The following is a 21,595-nucleotide window of genomic DNA, read 5'->3' on the forward strand; positions in this document are numbered from 1 at the left end:
TGAAAAACCCAGTCCTAGATGCTTAGGCGGTACTGGCCAAAGAAACAGTAACTAGAGAGGCAGTAACATAACATGAGAATGGTGGATTTTAAGGGTGCTTAATCCTCAACCAGGAAAAATGCTGGACCTACACTGGCATCACACTGTCTTCTGAGGGATTGGTCTTGGAGCACCCTTAAAGTTATGTAAGCAAAGCATATGCATGCACTGTCTTTATATTGCAAAATGCATAGATCTTAAAATGAAAAAGCTGGCCCAAATCTATTCCAGCTGTAACTCTGCTCGTGTACAGTTAGATCAGAAGTGAAGCTGGCACACATCAGAAAATGTGTGTCACCTGCTAATTATCTTAACTAACTGCAGAGAAAAAGGAATGGGAAGGACACGTTTCCAAACTCCAAGTCAGGTTTTCTCCCCCATGTGTGGAAGGATGCCCAACATTTGCTGTTAGCTCCCCTGTCAGCTACCTGGTGATGATAACCCTGGCTTACCTGCTCCTCTGGCTGACACTTGCTCAGTGCTGGGGATTTTCTTTAGCCACAGACATAGCCTGGAGCGGAAGAGCTTCTGCTCCCAACTGGAGGTGTTGGGTGCTTTTAAGTACAGCACTGTCAGTGTTTCCTCACAGACAGTTTCTCTAGAAAAACAGGTTATGTTGTCCCTAACTGAATGTGAGGGGGGGGGGGATAAACACTCCAGCAGAATGCAAGATAATTGTATTAATTCGTCTAAGTGCTTTAGTCTGTAGTGTTTAATGTAGCAACAGCTGAGGATAAAGTGCCAGCTGAGAAGTTCCATTAGGGATGCCAGATGCCTGTATTGCAACTCCACACGTTTCTTTCTTCGTGGCTGTAACTTCTTCCTCCTGCAGAAGTCTAGGATGTCTGTCCCATTTCTGTTTGCCTCAGAGCAGTGCTCAGGAACACGCTGTTGGAGCTGGTATTCATGGGAACAGAGTGTGTTCCTGCTGATGTCTTTCTTAGGTCAGTGCCAGAGACTGAAGACAGTGAGTATGAGGGAAGATTTTTACTTGAAAAATCCCTTTCAGAACCATTCAGCTTCAGGATATAACCTCTTAAAATATAAGAGGAAGTTGCCCGAATACAACTTTTGCAGAAAGTGGGAGAAATTATCTGTACATCACTGCAGGGGCATGCTGAAAGGACACCTTTCTAAATCAGTAATTTCGGGGCCAATTTTGAGTCATTTCATACTACTGAGCTAAGCTCTGCTTATCAAACATAAACCAGATTCAAGGGCCATGTCCATATTCTTTGTTCATTGCTGCATATGTTTTAGAGAGCTGGGAGTAGAAAAAGCTTAATTGAAAGTGTCCAGAAAAGAAGAAATGTACTTCCTGGGGCAGACCCAATTAGCAGTAGATTCTCTAATAAGTCTATGGCATTTATTTATTTTCTGGCCTTTAAGACTTCTTTCTACTGGGAAATCTCTGACTCAGGTATAAGACAAGTACAGTCCTGCAGGGCGGAGTCATTTGTAGGAGGTCATTAGAGCAATACATTCCTTTAACTTGCTGCTATAAAACTGGGTTATTCAATTGAAAATACAGCACAGAGTGGCAATTACCTGCATGAGCCAGATTCTCTGCCTGAAAATACTTAGTTGTTCCTAATCTTCCTCTGCAGAGTATGAGCCACACGTGGGGAAATGAAGCATTGGTCTGTCCCCCGCAAGGGTCGAACAGCAGGTTGGCCCAGCTCTGGTGTACCCTGCTACACTTGTCCTCAGTCCAGCCCCTCTCCCTCTGTTCCTCACAGCCAGGATTTTGATTGTTCTTGCCCTGGGGCCTGAATTTGGCTCACTCAAGAACTTGGAAGGATCCCCAGCTCTGTACATATATTAAACAATGTTCCTGATTAATTAATCTGGACACACAAATCCCAACAAGTCTTAGTATTTCGGGAAGGCAAATGGCATCTTACAAAGTCAACTGAGATCAAGCTGGATTTGGCAGTTGTACATTGATGTTCCAGGAGTTCAGAGGAACTGATCTGATATTTTTGGTGATCAAAACAACCGGACACGTGCTGCTTGCGCATGTCAGAAAAGCTCACCGGGGGAATGTGTGCAGAGGGGAGGAGGAGATGCCAGATTTCTAATGAAGGAAAAGCCAGTGAAGAAGTAAATGGCTGTACATAGTGAGGTGTAATCGAGTAAATCCTCCGAATAACTTAATTAGATTTGATACAGCGAAACACACGTCCAGCTTCTGCTGAACAGCAGCCAGTTTTGGGGGGGCAGGGAGCAGGGGAAGGGCTTTCTTGACTCCTGGGGGAGACAGCTACTGCAGAGGTTAAAGGACATGGGCAGAAAAGGCACTGAGATACTCCTACTTCGATGAAGATTTTTAATCTAAAGGTGCCAGATTTGTTCATGTTGACACAGAATCAAATGTGTCATAAAACTGGCTAAGGGGAATGGGCCAAGGGCTTCATTACATAACAGTGGCAAGAGCAAGGAAACACAGACAACTTAGGCTTTGCCAATCTCCTTTTCCTCCCCACTCCCAGGCAGTGCAAACTCTGTACTAGATGCACAGAGAAGAAAGCAAAAACACCACTGCATTCAAGTGGGAATCTTCTATTCTTTTATGTGGCATCAAAGATACAATGCAATTTGATAAGGTTGTCTGGGGTTTTTACTGTTCTGGTTTTCCTGTCAGACTCCACATTCCTGTAACTCAGCATAGGTCCATTTTGGAATCAGCTGGAGGTCTGGTGAGTGTAATTGCCTTGCTGCCTGTACAATTCTTGACTTGCATCAAGATGAAAAAGAGACTCAATGTCCACTGCATTGTGAAACTTTTGGAAAGTGATAAAAAACAACATAGCCCTGTGAAAGCTGAGGTTGTAGAAAGCCTCTGTTCACCTCTGGTTTTAAACAGTAGCTTTCCCAACTTGTGCCAGATGATTTGGCTCTTCTTCATCATTCTCAGTTCATAATGCCTGGATCAGCTTTTCAGTGGGCAGTGCTTTTTGTCTGGACTGTCAAGAGGTGATCTCCAGAGCAGGATGGATTTTCTGTCTTCATCTGGCTATCTTGCTTGGCTGGCTGTTTGCTTTTCTCCTCCTCTGCATTTTGTCTACTCATCTTTGTGTTTCAATGTGCTTTTTCTTATCTTCCCCAGTTCTAGTTCTTTCTGCCTGTTTTTGGAGAGTGGGTTTTTTTTCAATTTTTGTCAAGCTCCATTCTCTTAGCTGAGAATGTTCAGAAACTGAATCTGATCCTCAGATACACACAATCAAATTTATAATGGATGCCAAAAATGCATTTTCATCATGACACTTTGAGGATGTTTATTTCTCTTTACTTTAAATGGACCTGGGTCAAATCCTGTGTGTGCATATGAACGTAACAGCAAAATAGATGTGCCTCATCATTCAAGATTTGTTTACTCAGGGCTGAATCCTGTATAGACTTGCAAAAAGCTTCTCTGTTGAAGAGCTCATGTCAGCTCAGGTTTATTTTTAATTTGTCTACTTATAAGCTTCTCATTCTGATAGTATGTGAGCATCTTCCAGCTCAGTTGATTCTATGATTCTATCTCACGGGCAGGTGGTTAGGTAAGAAGCACTCTTATCCCTGTTTAGGAGATAAGTGATCTGCTGATGGTCACTTAATCAGGGAGGTTTGCAGCAAAACTTGTTCTTCATTTGTAGCTCCTGAAAAGTGCTTGGGAGCTGGCAGTCTGATCTGTGCTGGCACTTGGTAGCCTAGTGTGTCACTGGGGGAACCACAGAGTGCATGTGAACAGGCAGAGTGTGTGCTGTGGTCTCTCAGGATTTTATCAGGAATGACATGACTTTAGTCCCTGCCGCTGGCACTGTTGTCACCCAGCTTGGGGAAGTGAGATGTATATGAAGAAGGGAAATACTTTGGCCTGTGAAATGATCCGTAGCTCAGGGGACGATCCCAAGGCCAAAACCCAAGGGTTTCAGTCCCAGTTCTTTCCCTGACAGCAGTCAGTGTTTCCATGCACTTCAGCAGCTGTATGAGTGCTGAGGGCTTTGTGCTGAAACCCTGGGGTGCACCCATAGCTCACAGACAGCTTCCCCAAGGGTCACTTCGGGTAGAGCTGGAAGCAAGCCCTCAATATACAACAGCAGCAAGTATCCAACCCCAGGCTTTGAGAAGAAAAAGATGAAATTAAAAGGTACTGCTCTGGTCCCCTGTGTCACCTACCCCGAGTCATTCTGTAGCAGCCAGACCAGATAAAAGGTTTATGACTCTGCCTTTCTTCTCTATCAAGTACTTTGTCTCTTTGGAGTTTGCATTCCTGGAGCTCATTCCCCTCCACAGACCCAAATGAGACTGTTGTTAATTGTGTGTCTGTAAGTATTTGAATTCCTCTTTGATTTTCCAGAAGGAGGAACCAAGATCCTAGTGTTCCTCTAGTCATGGCAATATATGTACAGATTCTTCCTCTGCTGGTTATTTTCTGGTGTTATTGTGGTCAGACATAGGTCTTCAAATGATGTTTACAAAGCCAAGGGTGAGGAAAGGGTTATGACTATAAAATTAGAATAAATCTCCAGGGGTAATGGCTGAAATAACCTCGTGCCACATATTGTACTTGGTAACCTCCTATGTGTGCAGCACTTCTGCATTTACAAAAGAGTTCCCATTTGAAAACAGGGTAGGTCAAATTTCGCATCATCCGTGGCAAATGTTTTCCCCACATATTTCAACGAACAAGATCTATTTTCACATTCCAGAAAGCTCACAAAGCAAGCTGCAGGCTGAGGTGTACCAAGTTTCTGGGATGCTGTACGCCTTGGGTTTCTAAACTGTGCATCACTGAGAGGTGCAGCAAGAGGCCAAAAAGGCACGATGTCATCTCTGAAGGAATGAGATCTGCAGTGTATTGGGGTGTATCTGACTCATAGCTTTTAACTTCTGGTAGTAATGATGTGTCACCTTAGTCATGATCTTCATTACAAAATTCTGCCTGCCTTTGCGGTCAGATCCTCTTAATCTGCTTTGTCGTATCTCATAGATGAATCTAATTAGGAAGATTTAATAGGAAATCATTAGGCGATTTCATAGGAAACCAACAACTTTCCTCATCCCTACTGCCACTCCCTGGGGCTCCTACTTTGCTGTCACTTGCTTGTCCCTTACTCATTCCCCAGGAGAACAAGCAGTTCTGAAGCAGTGAGATGAACAATGCCTGTTTTCCACATATTTTTACATGTCTGAGTGCCAGTCCAAAAAGTACAGTCTCTGATAAATTTTACTGGGTTTTCAGGGGGCATAGTGATGGGGTTTCTACTGTCTTGTAAGGTGTAAGCTCATCCAAATGCTTCAGCTGGGGCAGTTTTCCTCTCTTTTCTCCACAGAAAACAGCTGCTCTTAGAAGTGATCTTTGCATCCTCTGTCTGTTGTGAAACGTTAGATGCTGGCCAAAAGCCTGCGAGCTCATTTGGGGGAAGCACACGGGCATTGTCTTGACACACACAGATGATCACAGATGCCTCAGTTCTGTGAGAAACAGTTTAAAACGCGGCTGGTAGAGCTGCAGAGCACCAGTTTCGAGCTGACAGGCTGCTGTAGGAACTAAACTCCAAAGCTGAGAACGTGTGGTTGAAAATCGCCTTTCTTTCCGCAAGTGTTCTTAAAGGGGCACTTTTAGCCTCCCCAGGACCTGGCTGGGACTCTCAGGCTCTCAGCTGAGATGCTTTCTACTCGCCGGTCTGGCAAAGTGCGGTATAATTTAAGTCTTCTATACGGCTGTTTTTCCACCGCCTTGGGGGACTCGGGGTCCTCAGGTCGACCACCCGTACCACGCCGCAGACAAAGACGGGTTTGATGCGCGTTGTCACCGCGTCCTTCCCGAAGGACGGCGCGCGGCTCCTCGAGTGCTGCCAGTGCCCCGGGGCTGGTCTGAGCCCTGCCCTGCCCGAGGAGGCTCCGGGACGCTCCTCGCCCCGGCCCGGCGGGTGCGGGGGCTGCGCAGCGCCCGCGGCGGGGGCGCGGGGCGGGGCGGGGGCTGCGCCCCGCGCGGGATTGGCGCGGGGCCGTGTGATGCCACGTCCGGCGGGGGAAGCCCTGCCTCGCTCGGAGCCGCCCCGCCGCCCGCTCCGCGCAGGTGGAGCGGTGCCGGCACAGCCCAGCCCAGCCCGGCCCGGCCCCGCCGCGGGTGCAGCCCCGCAGCCCGCCCCGCGCCCCGCCCCGCCGCGCTCCGCCCGGCCCGGCGGCGCCGCAGCATCGCGGCGGGACTGCCCGGGGATGCAGCCGCGCTAAGAACAAAAGCCCTCTGCGCGCTCACGCTCCGGGGCTTTGAAGCGGCGCGGCCGAACTTGGATCTCTACCCCCTCCGCCCGAGCCGCGGCGGCGTCCGGGCTGAACTCGCCGGCGCCTTCCCCGCACGCCGCGGGCAGCCGGGGCTCCGCCGCCCTCGCCCGCCGTCCCGCCGGGGCTGCCCGCGGAGGGGGCCGCACCCTGCGCCCCCCCGGCCGCCTCCCCGCCGCGGGACCTTGGCTTTGCCCTTCGCACGGCAGGTGGCGGGGCCAGCGGAGAAGGATGCGTGTCTTCCCGTGGGGATTTTGGCTGCTGTGTGTCGCCTCCGCCCCGGCTCGCGGTGACAGCGGCAGCAAGGCGAGGAGCTGCGCCGAGGTCCGGCAGCTGTATGGGGCCAAGGGCTTCAGCCTCAGCGGCGTGCCCCAGGCCGAGATCTCCGGTGAGTGCCGCGGAGGAGTGTGCGGGGGGCGGCCGAAGGCGCGGTGCCCCCGGCCGGGCAGCCCGCGGGGGGATCCCCGCACGGCTCGGGGTGCCGCGGGGCGGGGGTGCGCTCTTGCCCGCCGCTGGAGTTTGTCTCGGGTCGTGGGCGGCGAGAAGTCGGACCCGAGAGGTTTCCCCGAGGGGCGGGCTCCCTTCGCCCCTTGGAGCACCCCCGGACTGGAAAGGGTCTCTCCCGGTGGTGGCGATGTGAGCGGAGCTGTGAAAGGGGGTGGTCGCACCAAGTGTTCGGTGGTCGTTCTTTTTCTCATTGTCTCGTTGCTTCTCTTTTGAGTACAATTGAGTACAAACGGTTTCGGGGGTTTGGTTCAGAAAGGGGGATAATCAGACTGTAATGCGTTTTGGTGTCGGAGCTGGAAAATACCACAAGGTTATGAGAGAGGAATGGATTTCTTTTAGTCTTCTTCTGGATAGGGAACAAACGTATAAATGGTATTTGTCACTTGATAAAAACGAAGCACGAGTAAAATGACTGTGTCAAACATGCCAAGTGCAGAGGAAAACCGTGCAACATACATCAGTGTGTCTTCTTGCCTTTGGTCTGGCTTTGGACAAATCTTGATTTTCTCCTCTTTGCAGAAACCAATGAAATAGCAAAGAATATTCAAGGTCTGGTTTATGTTGAGTTTGTGGGTTTGGTTTTTTTCTTTCTTTTTTTTTTTTTTTTTTTTTTTTTTTTTCCCCTTTCCCCTCCTGAAATCTTGGGGAAAATATGCTAGTGTATTGTAGTTCTTTTTTTTAAAATTCTTATCTAAGTTTTGATACACCAACTTGTGACCCATATCCAAGAGCCTTCTCTTCACTTGTGGGAGCTTCCTCCTTCAGACAAAGAATAAAACATGCAGGCGTACGTGCCAGAGCCAACCTACAGGGACACCCCAGTAAAACAGCAGTTTGTAGTGCACATCTAAGCTTATAGAATGCCTTATGTTGAATATTTCATTGGGTAGTTTTTCAGAGAAACCAGTTTGTTATCTAACCTATGAATGGAAAAGGCTAAAGCATGTATGTCTCATAAATTTGAACAAATTAATACTTTCTTCGTGAAGTTACAACTGGGAGTAAATTTCCAAAGTAAAACGAGCAGTCCTCGAAGTTTAAACAGTGGGGAGTTTCAAAATAATGTGAACATCGCTATTAATAGTAATTCAGTTGAGCAAGAAAGTAGCTTTTTCTAAATTTGCATCTAATTATTACGCATGTGAATACATTAGCAGTCCTGTTTCAAGTGGAAAGTTCTTGGAAGACAAAATGTTTACAAACACTGGTGGAAGTGTCTGCAGCGTGGTACACAGGGATAGTACTACAGGGGCAGTCACTGAGGCTCGCAGGAGCTGTGGTTACGAGTATCGCATAGCGTTACAAGTATCACAAGTCGCAGGTTAGCAGAGAGTAAAACATCTTGTATCTGCAGATTGTTAAGGTTCAAAAAGTGACAGGACGCAGATTTCTAAGATCCAGGGGTTCTGTTTCCTGCTGTTTGTTGCTATGAGCATATACGCTGGCAGTGTCAAGCAACAGTAGTTGAAGTTGTAAGTATCGGGCATCTCTGGCTATTACTGTGAACAGGGAAACTGTAGATAAATGCTGTGAAAACTTGAGGAATATGGCACGGAAAGTAATATGAAGTGCTTGGGGGGAAGACGGATCCACACATAAACCTGCTGCTGATACTATTAGCCGTGTATTTAAAACAGCTAATGGACTGAATGATTTTCATTGGTAATTACTGTGAGTTCCTCCTGACTGATAACGTAGTCAGGGATGCGCTTTTCTGTTGCTGTAGAACTTACCCAGTGCAGTTAAAACATCAATGTACATAGACAGCAACCTCAGAAATGTCCTGATAAAGTAGTGTTGTCTATTATCTGCACTTTTTAGCAGTTGTGCAGGTTATTGCAAAGATCGGTGCCAGTTGTGCTGTCTCCAAAAAGAAGAGTGTCAAGACCCTCCTACAGTATACCCATGTGTACTAAGTGCAGAGTTGTACAGTTTATAATTCCACATTTGTCCAAATAGTCATCGCTTCAAGCTCGTTTCAATGGCATTACTTCAGCTTGCTGACCATGGAGGTCATCATCTGCATGGAGCCTTGTCAGGTTATGCCTGGCTGACACCTGTGAATGCAAACACATGGACACAGGTGAGGTTGGGGTGGGTCTCTTCTGACTTATCTCAAGTGAAAAGACGAGAAGAAATGGCCTTAAGTTGCACCAGGGGAGATTCAGATTAGATACTAGAAGAAAATTTCACTGAAAGAGTAATCGGGCATTGGAGTAAGTTGTCCAGGGAGGAGGTGGAATCACCATCTTTGGAAGTGTTCAAGAGGCATCGGGATGTGGTGCTTGGGGGCATGGATAAGAAGGGGTTATGGTGGCGCTGGGTTAATGGTTGGACTAGCTGATGTTGAGGGTCTCTTCCAACCTTGATGATTCTGTGATAAAACAACTTTTGGCTAAGTTAAGAGATGCTGATGAAGTCGCTTCAGTGTTGTCTCCAGTTGGATCTGTGCAGAGGTTTCCTGATGGTGGCCCTCTCCATGTTGTCAGAGGCCCAAGAGCTACCCTATGAACTATGTTTTTATCTTATTTCTGAACTCTCTGGAGACAAAAGCCCTTCACTTTCTCCTTCTCCAAAGTGACTAAGCTGTTCCTTCTTTCCATTGCTTGCCCTGAAGCAAAGGGGAACACTCATGTCTTAGCCCCACAACCTTACCCCCTAAGCAGTGCTGCCACACTGACCTTGCTCCTGTCTGCTTTGAACTGGCTCCAGGCACTGTTTGGTGTGTGGCTGTCTCACCAACCTGGCACCAGGAGCCAAACCCTGCACTGCCTGCATCCCCAGAGCATGACTGCAAAAGGAGCTCAGTGAGCTCCCAGGACGCAGGCTCTGACTCAGGCTGACATGGCTGTGTTTGTGTTGGGTTTAGAACACTTACTGCATGCTTGACACCTTCTAATCTGTATTCTTTGTTATGTTTTAAGAGGATTATGAGTAATCTAAAGTCTCCACAGCTCACCAGAAGGTTGATGAGTTGTGGCTGTATGGATGAGTTGAAGAAGCCATCACACAGTTATTAGCTGGCTAATAGATAAGCATCTGATTCAGGGATAGACTCTTGGTTTACCAGATTTCTCATGAACCACCTAGACAGGGCTTCCTGGTTTTTTGCTAATGTTGTACGATGCCTTTAACGTGTCTAAGACTTTAAATGTGTCAGGTGCTGTTATTAAGTGTGTTTAGGGAATACACGAGGTGTTATATCTCAGTACTTTGAAGTCAGTGGCAAAACTCCCAAACATGAAAGCAGCGTCTGCTCATGTTAGCATTCCTGACAGACAGCCGTGCACCAGAGACTTGGGTGAAGATCTGCCTAGAAGAAAGTTTCTAGCGCTTGGGGGAAAGTCCCCTACTCCTTGAGTTTGGGAGGGTTACAACACTTGCTTCCATAAGATGTACAAACTTTAGCAAAGTTTTCCTGCGTGTTGGAGAATGTTCCTGCTCTCCGGCTGGATGACCCACACCCCTTTTCTGTGATAGCTACAAAATGTAGGAAACCAGTTCGACAACTTCCAGCTATTCTCTTTCCTGTTGAGTCTTCTGGAGGTGGCAAGCCTCCATTCCTACCATCTGCCATTCTTGCTACACAACCACCATCACCCCATTGCTGCTCTCCTGCTCTGGTGATTGAGGGAGAGAGATGCCTCCTCTAGGTGTGCTTTTTAGTGTGATAAAGGCTGGTCATCTTAGGCTCAAGGTGGAGTTTGTGATAGAAGCGAGTGAACCTAGGAAATATTATGCTTTGGGGAGGATATCCAGCTTTCTCTGACCTGATGGAGGGTGTCCTGGGATTACTGATGTTGAATGGGTGATGGCTCCCCAGTGTCTTGAGCAGAGATTGTTCTCCCATGGACTGGAGAAGACTTGAGAGTTGATGTGGATGTGCTTGGCCCTTGCTCACTGTTTGGGCTGGACTTCTGCTTTGGCTTGTTTATTCCTGAGATTAATCCTTCCTAGGCTTGCTGCTAAGTTGAGCTTGTTGACACGGGCAATGGGTGCAATGCAGCGAAAGAAGAGGAGGGTACAGAAAAATGCCAGCTGGACTTTGCCAGGCCATACTGCTGCCCATCTATTCACACATCTCACACGGACCCTTCCCTGGCTCCTTAGCTGGAAGGAATCAGAACAAATTTTTAATCCTTTAGTCCTTTTGGGCTGTCTAATTTGTTTTTGTAATGAAAACATTGGCAAGTGTATATGTTGGAGCCATTTGGAGCAGTGTTATCTAAGTAGAGAACAGGTCTGGTGACAGGATGGGACTTGGCAAGGCTCTGGGAGTATGAAGGGGGTAATGGAACCCCATCTTGGGGGCATTTCAGCTGCTGGAAGTTGCATAGTGAAGCAAACCTGCATCTGTGGTATGAAACATAAAATCTGGGGCTCCTCTGCTCCCCAGGAAAGATCTTTACCCTTCACTGCAAAGGGACACACTGCTGATCCAGCGCTTTTTGAGGTGGTTGCTGCATTTGGTTTGTAGTTACTCAAGGCAGAGGGATTTCTCAAGGTTGGCTGCTCCATGGTGAACTCTCAGATGAAATATCAACCCGTTTATGCAAACGAATTTGTTAGGAACAAATCGTAATGGCCTTTGTAGCCTGCTGGGTTTAGAGTGCTATTTCTGATGAGGCAAAACACAGGGAATTGTGCCTTTTCCTCCATCTGGCAAGTGTTTTGGTGTGAATGTCAGAGGAGGCCATGCCTGAACTATGTATCTCTGTTTCTGTTTGACTTAAAATATACACAGAAATTTGCATACTTTACACTTTGTGATGCTGTGTTGATTTGTGACTGCACAATGTGTGCGTTCGGAACAATTATGGAAATTGGATTTATGGAGAAAAATGGGCTCCCTCTAGCGGTTCGTCCTGGCGCCCTCACATTCCCGCGCCCACTGGAGCATGGCAGGGATCTGGAAGGGCTTTGTGCTGAGATCCTGAGAGTTTTGTGGTGTTGACATTATTTTTAGGAGAATCTGCCTTTCTGTCACTGTGATATGGATGACTAAGCTCTCACCACATAATTATCCTTATCAGCTGTGTCTGACAAAACTATGTCAACAGCTTCTTTTGTTGGTGAAGCAAAAGCCTGATATTTCTTTTTCAAAAAAAATTTGCATGGATGTATAGCTGGAGACACCCACCAGCACCACTGTGTGAAACTGCAGAGCTCACCTCATCTCTCCTTTTCCTGTAAGTGCCCTGTTTTGTTTAAGAACACATGTCAGTCAGTCTCTGGATTCACCGGATGGGTTTGGTAGATGTGTGGGTTTTGGAAGTGACTGTGAAACAGTTGGTTTAATATTCTATTGCTTTCAGTACAATTATCTCACACTGAGGGGACCAGATAGATATATTCCTCTGGATAATTTCAGTAATTAAATATGCTTTGACTTAGCCAAAGGCATGGAGGGAACTGCTAACTTATTTATCAAAAACATGTATTTAAAGGCAGAGGTTTTATTTACCTCATAGGTCACAACAAAGATAACTGAGAACAGGCCCTGGAGCACCTGCCCATGAGCAGCAGCTGAACACAGGCTCTGTGCCCTACCCACCACTGCCCATTGGGTGGGGGACAGGAGTTGAGTATCATCTATTTTTATTGCAGCATCAAATTGCATTAGGCACAGTATGGCAAGAGAAAGCAGGATAAAAGGATGGCCTCAGCCTCGGAGAGCTGTTGGTCTGAGCGATATCCTGACCCTGCTGTCTGCAGTAGTCTCACCACTGTGTGCCTGGGGCCAGTGCTGCAGTTTAGGTCTGCTGGCAGCAGCTTGTATGTTCCTGTCACTTGTCTTGTGGGACTGTGCAGTTGAGGAGCAGGGTAGGTGGGAGGGTGATTGACAGGTGTCACTGGAATAAGGAGAAATTTTGTATATGCTTTCAGTATTCAGTGGGAAATACTGACTGGGAATTTCAGGGGAAGACCAGGGAAGCAGACATCTCAATTCTGTGGAAATCCCCAGGCTTCCTTGGAGAAAACAGCTTTAATTTCAGTTTGCTGCCCAGGGCCTGGCTGAACACATATTTCTCTGTACTGGGTTTCTTTCTTTGCCCCATAGGATGTTTCTGTGTATGTGTAGCAGGCAGGTAGCCTCACATGGGGGGTGATGTCAAACCACAGGCTGCTCTGGCACAGTCGGTCCTGCTGGCTCTGCCAAACTTCTGTAACAGGGCATGCGTTCCCTCCAGACGGGATTGCTTGCTGACCCACAAGTGGCTTCTGAGATGGTGTGTGCTGGTGTTGCTCCTGCTTGGAGGAGCAGAAGGAAAAGCCCCCGCAGAGGGTTGCCCTCAGCGAGGTGTCCTGTCCCTCACGGTGTCTCCTGGTGGAAGCACAGCCTGTGCTCTGTGTGCGGTGCAGCTGCTGCAGCAGCAGCAGGGCTGGGCTCTCACTGCCTCGGGTGCAGGCAGAGGCCTCCCAGGTCCCCTGGAATGTTCTGCCCTGCAAACATAAAGCATCTGCTTAGCTCAATGCTCAGAAAGGAGCTGGATGTGCTACTTCTGGTTGCGTGACAGGAAAGTCACCTTCAAGTGCCCTCCTCAGCTTTAATCTGTCCCTTCTGAACTTGCCACGTACATTGAACTTTTCTGAAGATGTGAAGTTACTCCTGCTTCCCACCTCTATAAGTTCAGCCAGAGTTGGGCCATCTTTTTCAATGCTGCTCCAAATACTGACTCCCAGGCACAGCTGGGAGAAGGAGGGAGAGGTACAGTGGGCAGCTTCTGGGGTAGACGCACCACTTTGCTTGGGTGTGGGCCTGGAGCAAGTCCATTCGAGTCTCTTCATTTTTAAATTTCTCTGGCAAAAAGTCACATTCTTGCTTTGCTGTCTGTGAAAGAAGGGTTGACAGTGTCTTACTGATGGCTGTGAGGGTAACTCTGCCCCATCGTGATGGGGAGAGACCTAGGGAAGACAGATCCTAAAGCTTGCAGGAACCCGTGTAGCAGTTGCTTGAAGACTATTCCATCGTGTTTTGTAGTTTGATTGCACAAGGTTGCTGTAGCTGCCATTGCAGTAGAATATATCCCCTCAAAGTTACAAAAAATAAATACAATTCAAAACTCAATGAAAGCAGAAAATTTCCTTTATTCCCCCATACCGTGAAGGACAGATCCCCCCTCTCCTCTGATGTCTATATACCCTGACACTTTGTTGCTTGGAATATGCTTTATCCCTGACAGGTGAAACCTGTCTTTAAGTAACATTTGATTCCCAGGGAATCGGGTTACCTCCGCTGCCAGATTGTTCTGCAAAAAATAATGAAGCTTTAGACTGCAGACACTTAAAATGCTTGTCTGAACGTGACAGAGCTCCGAGCCCAGTCAGTCACTTCTGCCCAGTAATGTGTTCCTGTTTTACTTGGAATTCTTCAGATATGTAAAACCTTTCTTAAGGTTTGAATAAGCAGTGCTGTGACAGTTTTTCACAACGCTCTTGCTCTGACTTTTAGATAATACATTAATCACAATTGTGTTGACTGTACAGAGATTATAAAACTAATTTGATTTTTTTTTTTGGTGCCTATTTGTATACTGCAGCATGAATCAGAAGCACAGAATTACCCAGCTGTTACAGACTCCTGTGCTAGCAACATGAGTAAAACCAGTTTTTCAATTGCCATGCATTCTTCTAAAGTATTAAAAAAAAAAAAAAAAAGGAAGAAAAAACCTCAAAACAACAAAAGAAGTTTTGCTGTGGTTTCAGGGAGCAACATGATAGTACTTATGCAGACAGTCAATCTTTTATATGACCAAAATGCAAATACTCTATGACAAATAGTTTTGCCTTGCAAAAAATTGCTATTTTATAGGCTTGTAAAACTGTACTGTATAATTTAGTTGGAGTATTTCCACTAGTTTTACCCAAGTCTCTTGCTTTTTAGCTGGAGCAGACAGGCATATTTCTAAAATATTAGTGGTTTAGAAATTCTTGTAGTTGTAATTTTTTTTTCATAAATAAAAATATAATAAAAGCACTGTCAGAAATTAGGATTAATTTTCCATTTTTAAAAAGACATGTAAAAAGAGACTGCTTCAGTCTCTTCTGCTCTCAGTTCATGTTGTTGCATTAAAGTTGCAGTGATTTGGTTGTATAATTGATCCTGGAGTGAGGGCCAAGCACAGCATAAAGTGACTTTTGTGTGAGGGCTGCTGTATTAGCACCTCTTGGCTATTCCTGCCGTCTTCCCAGATAAGCTGCATGGTGGAAATTGGGTGCTGTAATTATCGTGGGTCTGGCAGGAGGGAGGTCTGGTCCTAGTCCCCATCTGGATGCAGATTTTCACCGTGAAGCTGGAAAAGCCACTTCACTTTTCTTTTTTCAGCAGTTTCCTCTGCCATAAACACTAAATTGGAATGAGAGAGCTTGAATAACTCATGGGAAGTTTGGTTTATTAAACTCTAGTCCCTACATGTAAGAGAGCAGTGGTCTTGTCCCCCGGTGCAGTTGCTTGCTGTGCACAGCTGCTTGAGTTTAAAACAGTTGTATAACCAACTTGGATTTTTACAAACATCTGTTTGGCTTTGTGACAGAATACCAAACAAGCCCTGCAAAAAAAAACCCTCTTGCTCCCCTTTCATTTGTGGGAGGTCTCAGAGAAGCTTCCATGTTGAGGGAGGAGGAGGAGGCGGCTGGTATTTTTATTAGGGAGGCTCTCTGAGGCCAAAGCATAGCTGAGGGACTCATCTGCTGTGAATTTGAGGGAGGGCTGCACAATAGTGGGAACCCATGGGTAGAAGTCCCATGGACTCAGCCACAGGCTCCCCAGGGCCTGTGCCCCATCCTATGGGATGGTGGTGGGATGTAGCAATGCCCCAGCTGCTTGTGTGTTGGGGATTGGTGTAGAGGAGAGATTGGGAAGTGCCTGGGGAGGTCAGAGAAGTGTTCCAGGCTGCCTTTTGCAAGTGGTAGGCTTGGCAGTGGGTGGGTTAATGGTTGGACTGGATGATCTTCGAGGTCCTTTCCAACCTCAACGATTCTATGACTTGTGGCAGGTCTGTTCAGTGCCCAAAACACAAATTTTTGCAGGCACATGGTGGCCGTGTGCTGGGCCTGTCATGGGTGAGAGCGTTACCTGGCCATGTGCCCTGAGCTCACAGACCTCTCATGCAACTGGCCAAGTCATCTCTTGGGTGTGATGCAATACCTGCACTTTGATATAGCTCTTGCAGTGTGTAAGGAATCCCTGGTGTGGGTTTAAATGTAGCCATAAATGGAACCAGGGCCCCATTGCTCTACTTTCAGAGTTGGTATAAAAGTGCCATTGGCATCCAGAGTAACTCTGTTTGAAGGGATGGAGCATACAGCTATGTCTTCTCTGAAAAACTGCTTGCTGCTATTGTGTAGTTTATGGCCAAGAAACTGGAAGCAACTCGTGGGTTTTATGTATTTTTATATATATGTGTGTGTGCCTGTGCATGCGGCGGTAACTCTGGAACGGGAATTTTGCCAAGCTCTGAGAGATGTAGACTGGGCCATTACTGGCTTCAAATGGAGGAGGAAATGTGGTCTATCTTGGACCTGCTTCTCTGCAGTGCTGCTGGCTCAGTCCCACCTGTGGAGGAGCTGATCCCACGATGGCAGCTTGTTTGTGCTGCTATCCTGGCGGGATGAGAGTTCCCTGCTTTAGTTCAGATACGCAGCAACCTCTCAGGATGAAGGTGAGCGGTTGCATATGGAGCCATGCTTGCTTCTGACACCTGCCTGGTTTGTCCCATCTGGACAACAGCGTAGAGAACAGCTTGTTTTGCCATAACCAAGTGTCCTGCACTGTTTAGTTGTATAATGACTAAAGCCCCAAATATCTCCATGCCAAGCAGATGCCTTCCGTATCAGGATGGCTGCCTGGCACAGAGTAGACTGGTTGTGCTGCTCCATGGCACAGTACCTTCAGAGGAAACCTAAAACAAATGTTGATAGCACTTCTGCAGAACTAATTAAAACGAAAATTTTATTGGTAAATCTTCACAGGTGCCAGCAAACATAAATAAGCAAAGCTTAAGCTGTGGCTTTGTTCTTGTTAAAATAAATAGAAAGCAAACACCTTCTGACAGGGAGCACATTTCAGTTGTAAACCAGGAAAGAAAACCACTGTGTTTAAATGCAGTATCACCTCTCCCCTTATCCTGGATCAGCTATCTGGGGGCTTGAGTTTATTTAGTAACACTGCTGCTACTGTTTGTGTTGCACTGAAGAGATCTCCTGTCACAGTCGTAAATTAAATATTTTTCACTGTTAGCAATACACTGCGTGACAGGTTTTAGGACTGAAATTCCTAAAGGTATCTGCTGATGTATGTGTGCCCAGCAACATGGAGTCTTGTGTCATCCTGCTATCACTGATGTATTTTGAGCATGTTACATCACTCAGGATGATCTGTCTGTCCTTTCTCAGCTAGAGAGAAAGACATGTGAAATGTCCCTTTCCAGTGTTCTTTATGGGAGCAGTGGTTGCTCTTGGGGTCTGTGTGCTGAGACCCCTGCAACAGCAAGTGGTGTGCTAGAACAATGTTGCTGTGTTGTTTTGTAAACTGAAGGCTGCAGGGTTTGTGTCGTTAACATACATAAAAATACAATAACTGATTAAAGAAAATAGTTTATTTCCATGCTCTATTAAAAAACGAAAAAAAACAAAAAAACAAACAAACAAAAAAAAAACCAAGTGTGAAGCCTTCTTTTTGGTGACTGTGAGACTGCATCTGGAGCATGATATCCAATTTCAGGCTGCCTGTAAAGGAATGGTGCAGCTATACTGGAGTAAGTCTGGCTTGTCTAATAAGTCAAGCGTAGAAGAAAGCAAGCTTGATGAGATCCCATTGCTGTCTGCAGCTGCTTAATGTGTGGGAATAGAGAAAAGAGGTAGACTTGGGTGCATGGGGGCAGTATGGGAGGTGGCAGACATGAATTGGAACTGGGGAGATTCTCATTTCTTTCATACGTGGAAAGACTTTTTCAATCTGAGTGATTCAACAATGGCACAGGAGCCCAAAGAGATATTGAGATTTCCATCTCCATCCTTGAAGATATTCAGAGTTTGAGCAGACAAGGCCTTGGGGCAACTGCTCTAGTTTGTCCTACTTTTGAATGAGAGGTTATACTAGATGGCTGCAGAAGACCTTTTGGCTGAAATTATTCTGTGCAATGCTGTAATTGTACCACGTGCAGACAAATCAGGTGTTTGTGTAGGGTTTTTGTTAATGAAGGTCCTCTGAGGCGGGAGGGGTGAAAGGAAATCCTTCCAGTACTGGCATGCCACATTTGCATTTTTTGAACTTATTTATTAGTTTATGAAATATGACATCTAGTGAAACCAAAGAGGAGAAGCAATGTTCTCCTACATGAGTAAAGAGCTATGCTGGTGCTCCAGAGATCCGAGTTCAATTTTCTGCTCTGGCACATGTGTCTGGCATGACCTTGGGCAAGTTGCTTAATCTGTCTGTATCTCCAATCCCCATCTGTGCATTACTGTCTTTAAGTTATAATATCTTGTTTTTGTAATTTGTCTTTGAGTTATAAAGTCTTGGAGTACTGAGTCTCGCTATTGCTCTGAATTTCACTATACAGTGCTTAGCACAGTGGGACCATAAATCTTCATCAGTCCCATGATACATGAATAATAAACAGTTACAGCATAATTTAGGGCCACACTTTGCCTCTGATCTCGTGATGCATAAAGACAGAGGGTTTTTGTTGATTAAAATGCTATGCCGTTCAGCCTAACGAAGATACATGGACCTTACTGAACAGATTTTTATGAGCCTGTTGTTGGCTCTTCTGGTTTGTTGGGGTTTTATTTTGTTTCATCATTACTCATTGATTGCAGGTATCTGAGCAATTTGCTTGACAGATCAGGGAATAATAAATTCCTTTAATCTATGTCTCTTTCAGTTTAATTATTGTTAACTCATTACTTGGTGTTTAGTTCAATGGATAATGAACTCTGTTCACTGTGTGGTGGAACAGAGTTGGACTACAGAGAGAAAACTGGCTTCTCCAGTTCTTTTTAAGATACAAACCACAATTGCAGAGTCACAGAGTGTTTAACTCCAGGTTAGATTGAAGGTTACCAGCAGGCATACCACAGTTACCTTTGCAGGCTTGAATGTAGGTTAACATTATTTCGGATGGTTCCATGTCTGGCACTGCATTACATTTGTTGCTTTATTTTTAGACAGTTAAGAAACTGGTAACTACTATGTAGGCAGCTATTTCTGTCTTGATTTTAAGACAGTGTCTAATAAGTAATATGTAGTACAATCCTAATTACTGCAGACAGACTTTACATTTGTGACTGTGGTAATACTGTGTTAGACTACTTCCTGTAGAGTTTCGTAGCGTGTTCAGACCTTCCCATTTTGGCTACAGCTGGGGGAATAAATCCTTCATTCACTCGAGGGTGCTGTGGTCTCTAATTGCCATGCTGCTGAGCATCTGGGTTCTGTTTGGACGTTACCCATTTCTCTTGTTTCTTCATCCTGAAGTTTTTGTCATCTTTTTGTCACAGAAGGCTCTGTGAACCCTCCATGGCAGGTGTTGGCCATCACTCTACGTTGTGCCAGCGGCAGTTCTGTGGTGGAGCTGAGGAGGCTGATACGGACCCTGGAGAGCTCACATTGGTCAGGGTCACCCCCATCACTTCATTCTACATCAGCAGCTCAGTTCAGCCCTGAAGCCAACATCCACTGTGTCCCATCTCACACAAACTGAAAGAAACCTGGGCATTTTTTACACTTTGTTATGTATCTTAAGTTTTCTTCCTGAGGCTGAGGAAAGCTACACACCAGGAGTTAGGGGAGACGAATGCACCAGGGAGGGGAGCAGGGCCTGTGGACTCACTCTGAAAATGAACAGCAAGTTGATCATCCGTTGCTGCCTGCTCCTACACCCCAGCAGGCTGGCTTCACTCATGCCTCCCTCTGTTCTGCAGCTATTCACAGCTATTCACATAGGAATCAGAGAGTAAAAATACTACCAAGACTTTCCTCTTTGCACTAAGGCTGTGCTCTGGAGCAGAGCAAGAAGCCTGCAAGCACAGCTGCCCTTGGTAGAAATGTAACTTTCCTGTTGGGGTATCATCAGCTTTTTCAGGTAGAAAAGTAAAGAGAGTATGGATTTTGGTGAGAAACCATGCTGAATGGCTTGGGAGGATTTGGCACAGAAAGCCTGAGTATGGCTGTATGTCAAAGATCACTGCTGAAATGTTTATTTTGGGCTTGCTACTGTATTCTGCTCAGTCATCAGGAGAAGACGGTTCATAGCACTCGTACTGTCTGACTCTTTTCAGCACAAATTTAGTGCAATGCACTTCCTTGCAGAATAAACAAAGGTAAAACTTAGGTACCCTGGACTACTGAACTGCTGCTCCGCAGATATTTTTCCTCTTGTGGAGAAGGAGTTGTTTTTTGTTTGCACAGTGTCCCCACAAAAGCCCCTTAATATGAATGACATTACTCACATTTGCAGTAAGAGAAAATGGCACTTGCCAAATCTGCAAATTACAGTTGTGTTTCTGTCAGCTTTGGCAGTTACATGGCTTCTGGTAAAGCTAATGAAGGCAATCTGCTTTTAATTTAAAATCCTCCCTGCAGAAAAAAAAAAAAAAAAAGCTGGCAGTTGAGGGATTCGACAGTGTCCTTGTGTGAAACTTCTTTCCTTATTTTCTATGGTTTGCTTTAGCCAAGGAGAAACTGTTAATTAAAAAATATTCCTAATGTAGCCAAATATGCAGGAATGTACTTATGCTACAACTACCTGTACCAGTTCTGCAGTAAATCACTTCTTTGTTTTCATTTGATGAGCAATTCTAATTAACCAAATAAAAATAGTGCTTACCTTGCACTTAACTCGGCATGTTTGCTGCTTCTCAGATGATTGAGGGACTGAGGATGGCAGGTTTTGTTTAGATGAGTCTTTTGGATTCAGCAAGGCTGAGGTGGTCAAGCGGCACGAGGAGGGATAACGCCCAGAGGAGCACTCTGCCTGTGGAGCAGTTCCTGCCGGCTGGGCGGGCAGGCAGGGGACGCTGAAGGCTGCAGGTTCTCCCAAAAGGCTTGTTCGGGGTCTGTGTCTCCTGCAGGCACAGGGTAGGGAGACAGGGGAAGGGGGGAAGACAGCATTGCTCAGACCACATTGGGATGCAGTTTCTTTGAAGGCATTTTTCTAGAGTTCAGAAGGTAGTGGAGCACATCATGGATCCAGTCAGCATAGCTTGATGCTTTGCACAACAGTAAAGTCTGTCCTTGGAGAAGAGTGTGAGGAGAATGGGCATGTCTGTGTCAGACATGCACATGTAGAGTGATGCTGATGTAGGCCTGCAGCAGAATAATCTAGAAATGGTTGAGATGTCCATGTGTTGTGTTCAGTGGCTTCAGCCTCACCCTGAATCCTTTGCAGCAGTTCAGAGGAGCTGCAGGCAGGAGCTACACCAGGGTGTTCTGCTGCACAGAGCCAAGAACATCTCTGGAGCTGTAGAATGGGGGAGTTGGGCAGGAGATGTTGAAGGCTTCCTAGCAAATATTAAGTGATGAGATTGCCTGGTCGCCAACTGTGGTGCTCCAAGTGCAGTATTTTCACAGGTCCCGTTTGATAGAGCACCGTCAGCTGCAGCCAGTCTGACAGCATCTCGTGCAGTAAACATTATTTCTTCTCTTTTTTATTTTTTAAAGCATATAAAGATAGAGAATTTTCTCTAGCTTTAGGAAAATCAAAGTAAAATCTACTGTAGGGTTGCTTGAACTCATCCATAACTAGGGTAAACATTTACAGTGCCAAGTGAT

The 21,595-nt window shown here is 46.0% G+C and overlaps 1 protein-coding gene across 1 annotated transcript in view; it reads left to right on the plus strand.

The window, feature by feature from the left end:
* The first annotated feature begins 6,428 nt into the window (after positions 1-6,428).
* Positions 6,429-21,595, plus strand: part of GPC1 (glypican 1) — a 194,550-nt gene continuing 179,383 nt past the window's right edge. The window contains exon 1 of the mRNA XM_027893644.1: positions 6,429-6,700. Within this exon, the coding sequence (XP_027749445.1) occupies positions 6,544-6,700 (157 nt within the window). The 5' untranslated portion in view covers positions 6,429-6,543. The remainder of the gene's footprint in view (positions 6,701-21,595) is intronic.

Source organism: Empidonax traillii, unplaced genomic scaffold, assembly GCF_003031625.1.
Source record: "Empidonax traillii isolate 1590-97213 ecotype Southwest subspecies unplaced genomic scaffold, ASM303162v1 scaffold400:size839614, whole genome shotgun sequence".
Lineage (NCBI taxonomy): Eukaryota > Metazoa > Chordata > Aves > Passeriformes > Tyrannidae > Empidonax > Empidonax traillii.